We start from the raw sequence: 10,518 nt of genomic DNA on the forward strand, positions 1-10,518 counted from the left end.
ACCAACCAACCAACCAACCAAGCAAAAAATTAATTAATCATCTTTCGTAGGGGAAAGACCGTTTAACAATTGTTTTTAAAACAATTGATTTATAATTTTTGTTAATTTTCCTTCATCCGCGATTGAAAAATTGATACAAGTTAAGGATCGTAGGGTGCATTCCAGACCAACTGTGACTGAAATTCCTATTTATTACAATGTTAACCACAGACAAATGCATGGCTTAGATGATTGGAGAATTATGAGCCCAAAGTGAAAAATACACATTCACAGTCAATTAAAGTCATATGAAACAAGTTTTATGTAATTATAATGTTATCAAAATTATTGAACCAGTGCATCCATATATACTAAACTAAGTCCTGTTTGCACGTTTTTTTACATTTATTAGGAATCTGTAATGTATTATAAAACAAATAATATATCATTCAGTGATTGTTGATCACAATCTAATTAACTTTTGAGTGTGTTGCTGAAGTTTACCGGATCATGACATTTTATTTGACCTGGTTGGGAATTTAACCCACAACCTCTCACACTCACACAAGTATGCTACTGGAAACCATTGAGACAGTAAAGCTTCATTGAATAAAATAAAAAATTATGGTCATATTGAATTGTTTTCTATACATAGGTGGTCGCTACATGCATATTTTTGTCTGTATCTGATAATTTGACTCCACTTCTTACCGTTATAATCAGTTTGAAACTTATTTTAATTTATACTTTCAGGGAGATGGATTAGAATTCAAAAGACACTTTATAAAGATAAAGAATCAAATGAAACAGATAGTCAGTAAAATCCCCCCAGCCTGGCCTCTTGTTCCATCACAGATTGGATGAATGATATACATGTGTTAAATATCTTTTCTTTGTGGTAGAGATAGTGTTCTAAAAGGAGACGGAATGCTGGCATCACTTGTATGCATGTGACTCATATTTTGATAATTATATATGATACTAGTTGGATGATTTATATGTTTTTTGTTAACTGAATGTAAAATTGCATGTGATATAAATGAAGGAGATTGAATTCTACTGATAAATCATAACAGGAAGTTATGATGTTATATTTCATTAATAATGTGTAGAATAATAACAATAGATACATTAAAAATTAGTAAATGCATTTAGAATTTATTGAATTTTACCATTTATCACTTTTTAAGATACCATTTGGTGTCAAGCTCTACGGTTAATAACATATTTTGGATTTTTGATCCCAGATGCAAAACAGGAATGTCAACTATTTGAATGAAGCTTTACATTTCAGACTAAAAGAGCTGGATAATCAAAATCTTGTAGACATGTTTGCCATATGGTCTGAAGTTTACATTAAGCATGTACTGTACTGTTCTATAATGTATGATGTTGCTGCATATTCAGTGCAGGGCTTTGTAATTTTTAATCAGCAGTTTAATATTGATTGATTGATTAAGGTTTAACACCACTTTCAACACTATTGTGCGATTTTGTGGCGGTCATTTTTAATTGGTGGAGGAAGTCGGAGTCCATAGAGAGAACCACCAACCTTCGGTAGGAAAACTAACAATCCTATTCAATTAAGATTGGAGTCTAATGCACCTACCAAGTGCTGGATTCGAACTCACAACCTCAGTGTTGACAGGCTAGTAATAACTTTGAGCTTGCTTTCGTTAGTTTTAAGTGTAATTTGTTTTAATGCTCTATATACGATAGGAGTGGGGCATTATATTTTCCCATTTGTGCATCTGTACTTCTGTCCATTTATCAGGTTAAAGTTTTGGTTAAGTGTTTGCTGTCACATCAACTTGAAATTTAGTACACATGTTAATTATGAAGTGAACTATTTCATATATTTTCCAAATTAGGGTTTTGACCAAGATTTCATGATTCACTTACAGGGATGGGGTAATCGTAATCGATTGTAATTGATTACATTTTTTCCAGTAATCGACAGTAATCTGTAATCGAAAATATTTTCGATTACATGTAATCGTAATTTAATCGATTACAGCAAAAATTATGATGTAATCATCGATTAATTTTCGATTACATTTCGATTACTTTGGTAAAATAGCTTGATGAAATATAATCTATTTTAATTGAAAGTATGTATGTATTCATCACTTTATAGTACAGATAAAAATAAAATGTATTGATATGACTTAAGAGTTTATCAAATGCCTTGTTTCTATCTATTGGCTCCAGCTGCTTCAACCAGATCTATCAAATTATACTGTATATCTAGCTTTTGAAACAAATGACTTTTCTTGCTGGTCAATAATTTAAGACCTTTTATATAAAAATAAGAAAATAGATTTAAATAAGAAATAAGTCTTAAGTTAAAATCTGTACTATATTGCAGTAGTAAGCTTATTTGTATTAAAATTCCTTAAAGCATAATTTTCAATAATAGTTGGAATTTTAGCTTAGAATAGATAAACATTTGATTCATTATAATGTTATGACATAAAAATTACAAAGTACACGAAATCCTTTTGACAATGAACCAATGGCTATGCATTAAAATTCTTGTTCAGAAATAGAGATACATGTATCCAATTTTTGCACAAAAAATATAAATTGTTTATAATTTTGAAATGAGTATACAAAATTCTCAACAACTTCTTGTCTTTACTAATCAGAATCAGATGAACAAAGACTTCTAATCAATAAGATGAAGACTTTGTTTTGATTTCAATTATGTCTAATTAAGAGGAGATTTACATTATATTGCCCCAGGTTATAATTGTACTCCATTGGCAGTATTATAGCCTGTAATTAGGGAGGTTGTCAAAACAAAAGGATTAATTCATGCATGTAATTATAAATCATAAATTTTCATCTCTAAAATTAGCTGAACTAATTAATTATTCTACTTTTTTATAGTTTTTTTTCAGAGTAAACTTTCAACATTGTAATGAACTATATTCAAATATAGCTGTTAATAATGAGTAAAAACAAAAAACTTAACTTTAGTCAGTATGACAGCAAAAATTTGCAAAAATATGGAGGTAATAACCTAAAATATAAAGAAGTGATTGATGCAATGTGATGCCATTGCAAGAACTTTATCACCAATCATTCATATTGAAAACCAAAATTTCTAGAATTTTTGAATATTTCGGATCCTTAGACAGTAAGAGCTTCCATCTAGAAAACAACTGTCAACATAAAATTTGGAAACATTGCTTTAAATGCTATTTTTGTAAAGTTCAAAATTTCCACTATACATACATTGAACAACATAATTGACTTTGTGTTTAACTTACTTTATTTAATTTGTAATTTTGTAGCATGTAATTGACAGTAATCGAAAAGTAATGTAATTACTTTTGCTAAAGTAATCGATTGCAATCGATTACATACAAAAATCAGAGTAATCAATTATTAATCGATTACACAAAAATCCTTCAAGTAATCGATTATTACATTTGTCAGTAATCGTGCCCATCCCTGTTCACTTAACATCGACATGTGTAATTCAAAAATTTTTGGTTTAAGGTAGTTTGTTTTCACATCAACTTGAATCTTAGTTCATCATCAAATAACCTCTTTAATTTATAAGCCAAATTAGGTTTTTGAGTAATTTCATGGTTTGCTGAACATCAAAATAAGATAGTGCGAGCGGGGCATGGTATCCTATGAATATGTGTGCTTGTTTCTTTTTTTTATACCTTTTTTGTTTATCTTCTGATTGAGATTTAAATGGGGGAGGAAAGAGATCTCAAATTACAAGCCACATTTTCCTTTTTCTGTCCTTAGCAAGGAACCCTGTCAGAAGTTGTTTTATGTCAAATCTTAATGTTTTTTATTATTTGAAGAATTTGATGATAAATTAAGATCTTATATTTTTTCTGTTTTATTTATGTATAACTTTTACATAGTCTCATTTGATTTAGAGCTTGCTATGTTATGTAGACCTGTCTATTGTTGAAGAAGGAATGTTGCCCTCTAGATGTCCTTTGGTTATTTTTGTTCATTGGTTTTTTCTTTCACAGGCATAAACCTGACATCTCCTTTTGTTCATATGTGTTGTCTTTGACTTCATTTTTATGGTCCAGTGACTGCTTTAAAACTAGTTTTTTATCACATGATTTTTAGCTATTCTGGCTTAAATTGCTAGTGCGAACTTTTCCCATCACTTGGCATCCATCCTTTGTTTTTGTCATCCTTTAACTATTACAAAAATCTTCTCCTGAAACTACTGGGCCAAAAGAATCAAACTTGGCCACAATCATCACTGGGGTACCATGTTGAATAGAATGTGTGCGATGATCCTGCCAACTAACATGACAGACATGGCTAAAATTAGAACATATGAGTAAACTGCAAGTTTTGTCTATAATCTTGAAAATCACTAGATAGAAAAAAACCTAACATGGCAATAATGTTTGGAATGTTTAGGTCAACCACTGTTGATTTTGATCAAAACTGTCAGATGACTTCTTATAGGAGTTATTGCCCTTCAATGACAAATTTTAACATTTCTTTTTCATTTTTGCCTTAGAGCTTGAAAACTATGATAGATAAATAGAAACTTTAGATAGCAAAAAAAAACAGCAAGACAATCCCGAAATAGTCCGTCCACTCCTAATTGTAGTTATTGCCCTTTAGTGACGATTTTTACCAATTGTTTGCAATATGACTTATCTTCAAAAATATAATAGATTGATAAAAACTAAAAAGCAAAATTTATCAGACAGACAAGATCTACAAGTAAGTCAATATGACCTTAATCGCCAGTCGACTCCTTATTGGAGTTACTGTCCTTCAATGATGTTTTTAACCAATTTTTCACCTTCCTGCCTACTATCTTGAAAACTATGATTATAGATAGATAGAAACTTTGAATAAAAAAAGATCTATCTAATACAGGAGGTCAATTGATAATTCGACCAAGTTAACATATTTGTAGAACTTATTTTGCTGAATATTTTTGCTATTTACAATTAGTATCTAATATAATTTTGGAAAAAAGCAAAAATGTATGAAATTCATCTATCATCGGCAATAGCTCCTATAAGGGGTAAGTTGATAATTGTTGACTTATTAGTACTTCTTATTTTACGGAAACATTTTTTCTATTAACAATTTCTATTTAAGGTAGCACTACAGTCCTGCAAAAAACACAAAAAAAATGGTAATAATTGTCTTTCAAGTGTAATATCTTTATAAGGAGTCAGTTGACATTTTCCTCTGAATATTTATTATACTACTAAAAAATTCTTTCAATCTGCTTTAGTTTCTGCTAAAAATGCAAAACATCTGTAAAATCATCCTGAATGTGGAATGGGAGTCTTCGCCATCTTGGATTGTAAAATAGCAGAACACAATACATGTAGGTCTACATTTTCAATCAAGTCACCAAATTTCAATGTTAATATAAGAATTTTCTATTAAATGAACTGATCAATATATGTGATTTTCAATTATACTTTTAATATTTTTTATAAAGAAAAATATTTTGATTGCTTTCTAATTTTGTTTAACAAAGCATATAAAGGGTAGGTAATTTGGAAAATGTATAATTTATAAAAGAATCTACAGAAAATGTTTCTATTTTATGTTATAGAAGGAAAAAACATCATTTTTCTCTTTTGATATTCTGAAAGCATTTGTTAAGATCCCTCATAATTTATTTAAAATTCTTATTGAATTTACCTTCTATTCACATATGATAATGATGCCTTTTTTCTCTGTATAATCCATACAAAAAGTCATTTTTTTCACAACATGTAGCTTGAAAACTCCATTGAAATAGACTTTGAAATGCTTCTTACTTTAATCTACCAGTTTTGCTCTTACAGCTTTCCTGCTTGAGATATAAGCCAAAAACTGCAAAATTCGCTGAAACAGACATTTCAGGGGCAATAACACCAAATTGAATTGTCTGATTTTTCTGAAAATTTCTGGGATGTAAACATTGACCTGCTGATAATTTTTACCCATGTCAGTCTTGCTCTAACTACTTTATGTTTACCCCTATATTTTGGTTTTAACAACAGCGGTCATATTTGATGATGGATTGAAGATCCCGGATACAATTCTTAATCTACATTCCCTCAAGAACATTCAGATAAAGTTTGGTACTGGTAACATTTGGTTAAAGTTTACAATGACCTGTTTGTAAAACATGATCATGCACTGATGTACAAAACAGCTAGGAAATGTATCCTAATGTATACCTTCATAAAAACAGAAATTTAGTATGTATGTATATAATTTCGGTCAACACATGGGGAAAAAAAGAGTTAATTATATTTTAAAAGTAAATGGAATAAATCGCCAAATATTGCTGTACGATTCCAAAGGAATTTGGCCTTTTAGTTATGTTTGTCATTTAGCAATTTACTGCCTCACTATTAAAATTAAAGCACTTTAATGTATTCAGGAAGTCTAAGCTTGGTTAACCAATAAAGTACAGAAATACCATGTCTAGTGTATCTTTAAAATAACAGTGTGACAAATACAAATGAATAAATGAAATGTGAGGTAAATTTCAAAGCAACCCAACGACAAAAATAACAAAAAGACATAGAGGTTAACATACAGCCTTAAAAATAGACAGTTGCTTATACGTTATGCCAAACTCTGAATCGTCCTAAGCCTATAAAAGATGTGTGAATAGTTGAACAGATTTAACAGAAATAATCAGAGATGTGCAATCAACGACCAATTATCCAAAACAACGAAAAACATTAAGATATGACCTACTGACGAGGTTCCTGACTTGGGACAGACAGATATAAATAGGCACTGGCTACGATTACCTGCAAAAAGTAACAATAAGAAATAATTATTGTTACTTCCGAGACTAATTGCCGAATTGTATTTCTGGACAGGGACCCGATTTCATACGGAAATTGCAGGTAACAATAATATAATTTTTATTGTTACCTGAAGTTATTGTTACCCGCAAAATTTTACATTTGTAAATTATTTCTTTTTTGTGTGTAGCATTGGGATAACTTGTACTGTCTTCGTGTCATTGTCCCGTATATCTTGTTTCACATATTTGAACAAATTAATGAATGCATGTTTATTTCAATTTAGTATGAATTATATCTTTAATTCTGATCTCTTTCTTTTTTTTGTGCTTTGGACGGTGCTCCTATTTTACAAGAACTTCTTCTATATAACTGCAAAAAAAAATTGCATCTTGGAATCGTTGAAGTTTATCATTAAAATTTTGAAAGTATATAACTTTTCACTGACAACAAATTGGACATCTTGTTTATTCGAATCCATACTTAGTGAGTTGTTTTAATCGACCTCTCTGGCAAAAATGAACGTCATGTTATCAGTAACACAGTTTGCTAGTGACCTAATACGATATATATGGGGTAAGTAAATTCCATATGGGGTGAGAGCGAAACAAAGCTCTCACCCCATAGGGAAGCAAAGCTCTCACCCCATATGGAATTTACTGACCCCATATATATCGTATTAGGTCACTAACACACTGTGTTACGCATTTATCTTACCGACTATCTTAACATGTGGTATTTAGACTAATGGACTATCAAAATGATCAAGTCTTCAATATAAAGATCCTGCTTCAATTGGTCCATACAAAAACAAATGCCAACAATAACAACTTGTTAGCTTTTAATATGTTTTCTTCATTCATTTCAATCGTTCATCACCAATTTCTTCATCTGTTGTCCGAGTGAAACGTTTCATCTGTTGTCCGAGTGAAACGTTCAGATTTTTCCTCAACGCTGTGTTGTTTTTTTTATAAAAGGACGTAATACCACTACTAACCGTGTATTAAAATAGACCACGCCATACTAACCCCATATGAAATATACACGGACTCCACGAGGTCGCTTTTAACCAATGATATTCCTAGAAATGTACAGGAGGTAAGATAATGGTTAATACATCTGGAGTCGGTTTCACGAAAAAACTTGCAACTAAGACTGATCGTAAGTATACTGAATTGTTCATGACTTACGATCAATCTAAGTCGTAAGTTTTTTTGTGAAACCAACTCCTGGAAATTTAATCGTGTTACCAATTTTACGTTTGAATTTATTTCACAGATTGCTCGAAAATCAAACATTTTTTAGATCAGTGCCTGTCTGCATATATAATTTGCGGGTAACAATAACTGCAGGTAACAAATTATTGTTACCTGCAATTTCCGTATGAAATCGGGTCCCTGTCCGGAAATACATTTTGGCAATTAGTCTCGGAAGTAACAATAATTATTTCTTATCGTTACTTTTTGAGGGTAATTGTAGCCAGTGCCTATATAAATATGGCGGGATTAATCTAGTTTTCTTTGGATCTCAACCCTTCCCCTTTTAATATGGATCATTATAAAACGTGCATGAAATATCATGCGATAAAATCCAGTACAGGAAAATCACTGGACTCTAAGATAACGAAACAATCATCTTTCTATTCGAAATTGTTTTATATAGAAGTTAGGAGAGGGAGCAAGACATCGATATTCAAGTTTCAAAATGGAAGAGGTGCATTGTATTCGGTGTTTTTCTGTCTTTAGGTCCACCCCAACCCTACTTCTACCATTTTTTTAGTCAATTATCTGTTATTGTTCATTACAGTTCCTCAGGTTCGGACCCAGGATTTTGTAATAGGGGCCCCTGGTTGGAGTGATACTTGTAAAAAGTCTACGCATTTATCGTATATGAAGCTCCATAAGGGGGCACTAAATCCGACTCTGTTCCATTTGTCTTGAATCAAAGTAAAATTCTGTAAAGACCCGGTCTCGCTTCTTTTGGAGTTCATGCGATTCTATCGGTTTCTGCCACGTTTGTTAACTTGATTTGTCTCTTCTTAAAATATTTACGAGATTTGAACATCGGTAACTGACTACTGTCGTCTTAATTTACCAGTCAATCCGTCAACCTGTCGAATTGCTGATCCATCGTACGGTTGAACCGAAATCTTGAAGAACTGATATCAAGTCTAATTTCTTTGTGTCATGCAAACCAGCTGACCTGTCAACCTGCTGTCTATCTGGCCAGTCGACCTGCTAACCGGAACTTGCAGAACATGAAACAAACTGATATCTATAATAATTTATTTGTGTCTTGCAACCAGCTGACCTGTCAACTGCTGTCTAGCTGGCCTGTAGACCTGCTAACCCGAAGTCTTGTAGAACACGAAACGAACTGATATGCAGACTAATAGATTTGTGTCGTGCAAACCAGCTGACCTGTCAACCTGCTGTCTAGCTGACCCGTCGACCTGTCGACTTGTTGGCCTGTAGACCTTCTAACCCGAAGACTTGTAGAACACGAAACGAACTGATATGCAGACTAATTGATATGTGTCGTGCAAACCAGCTGACCTGTCAACTTGCTGTCTAGCTGACCCGTCGACCTGTCGACTTGGTGGCCTGTAGACCTGCTAACCTGAAGACTTGTGGAACACGAAACGAACTGATATGCAGACTATTTGGTTTGTGTCGTGCAAAACAGCTGACCTGTCAACTTGCTGTCTAGCTGACCCGTCGACCTTTCGACTTGTTGGCCTGCAGACCTGCTAACCTGAAGACTTGTAGAACACGAAACGAACTGATATGCAGACTAATTGATTTGTGTCGTGCAAACCAGCTGACCTGTCAACTTGCTGTCTAGCTGACCAGTCGACCTGTCGACCTGTGGCCTGTAAACCTGCTTACCTGAAGACTTGTAGAACACGAAACGAACTGATATGCAGACTAATTGATTTGTGTCGTGCAAACCAGCTGACCTGTCAACCTACTGTCTAGCTGACCCGTCGACCTGTCGACTTGTTGGCGTGTAGACCTGCTAACCTGAAGACTAGTAGAACACGAAATGAACTGATATGCAGACTAATTGATTTGTGTCGTGAAAACCAGCTGACCTGTTAACCTGTTGGTATGCTGACACGTCAACCTGTTGAAATGGAGTCTCTTAGTACAAAAACTACTTGACATCTAGACTAACTGATATGTGTCCTGTTGAACTGCTGACCTGTCGATCTGTCGACGGTCTGTCCGAAGACTTGTAAAACATGAAACGAACTGATATGTCGACCTGTTGACTCGCCGAATTAACCTCTAGAACATGACATAATGTTAAATACTAGTACTGGCTAATTAATTTGTTGACCTGTCCACCCGTTTACTTGTCTACTTGCTGACTCATTGACCTGTAGACTTGCTTACTTGCCAACTTATTAAATTGCTTACTCGTTGACATGTACAATATATGTACCACAAAATAAAATATGGGCTAATTGACCCTTAGACCTATCGACTGCCGACTGCATCGAAAGAAGACACAGTTTCTGCTTCTGGTAAAGGTTAGTCAAATGCGTTTTGTTAAAATATACTTTTTCACTTTTTTGGTCTTTTGGAAAATGTTGTTTGTGCTGTATTTAGACCCCTCTAACAAGAAATTTGTTTTGCATGCACACGTATAAAAATTGCGGTTTTTATCCAACGCAATCAAAGGTTTGAACGTTGTTTTCAATTTAGACTTGTTTATATTTTTTCGTTTGGGCTTGTATTATATTTGCCTTCGGGTTTATATG

General features: G+C 33.0%; 1 protein-coding gene across 2 annotated transcripts in view; it reads left to right on the plus strand.

The window, feature by feature from the left end:
• LOC127701224 (serine/threonine-protein kinase Chk1-like) overlaps positions 1 to 1,236 on the plus strand; it is a 30,120-nt gene extending 28,884 nt beyond the window's left edge. The window contains exon 14 of one of the 2 annotated variants that reach the window (XM_052205043.1): positions 733 to 1,236. In XM_052205043.1, the coding sequence (XP_052061003.1) occupies positions 733 to 843 (111 nt within the window). In that variant the 3' untranslated portion in view covers positions 844 to 1,236. The remainder of the gene's footprint in view (positions 1 to 732) is intronic. The other variant, XM_052205042.1, reaches the window with a different exon arrangement.
• The last annotated feature ends 9,282 nt before the right edge of the window (positions 1,237 to 10,518 follow it).

This window comes from Mytilus californianus, unplaced genomic scaffold (genome assembly GCF_021869535.1).
Source record: "Mytilus californianus isolate M0D057914Y unplaced genomic scaffold, xbMytCali1.0.p SCAF_5, whole genome shotgun sequence".
Taxonomy (NCBI): domain Eukaryota; kingdom Metazoa; phylum Mollusca; class Bivalvia; order Mytilida; family Mytilidae; genus Mytilus; species Mytilus californianus.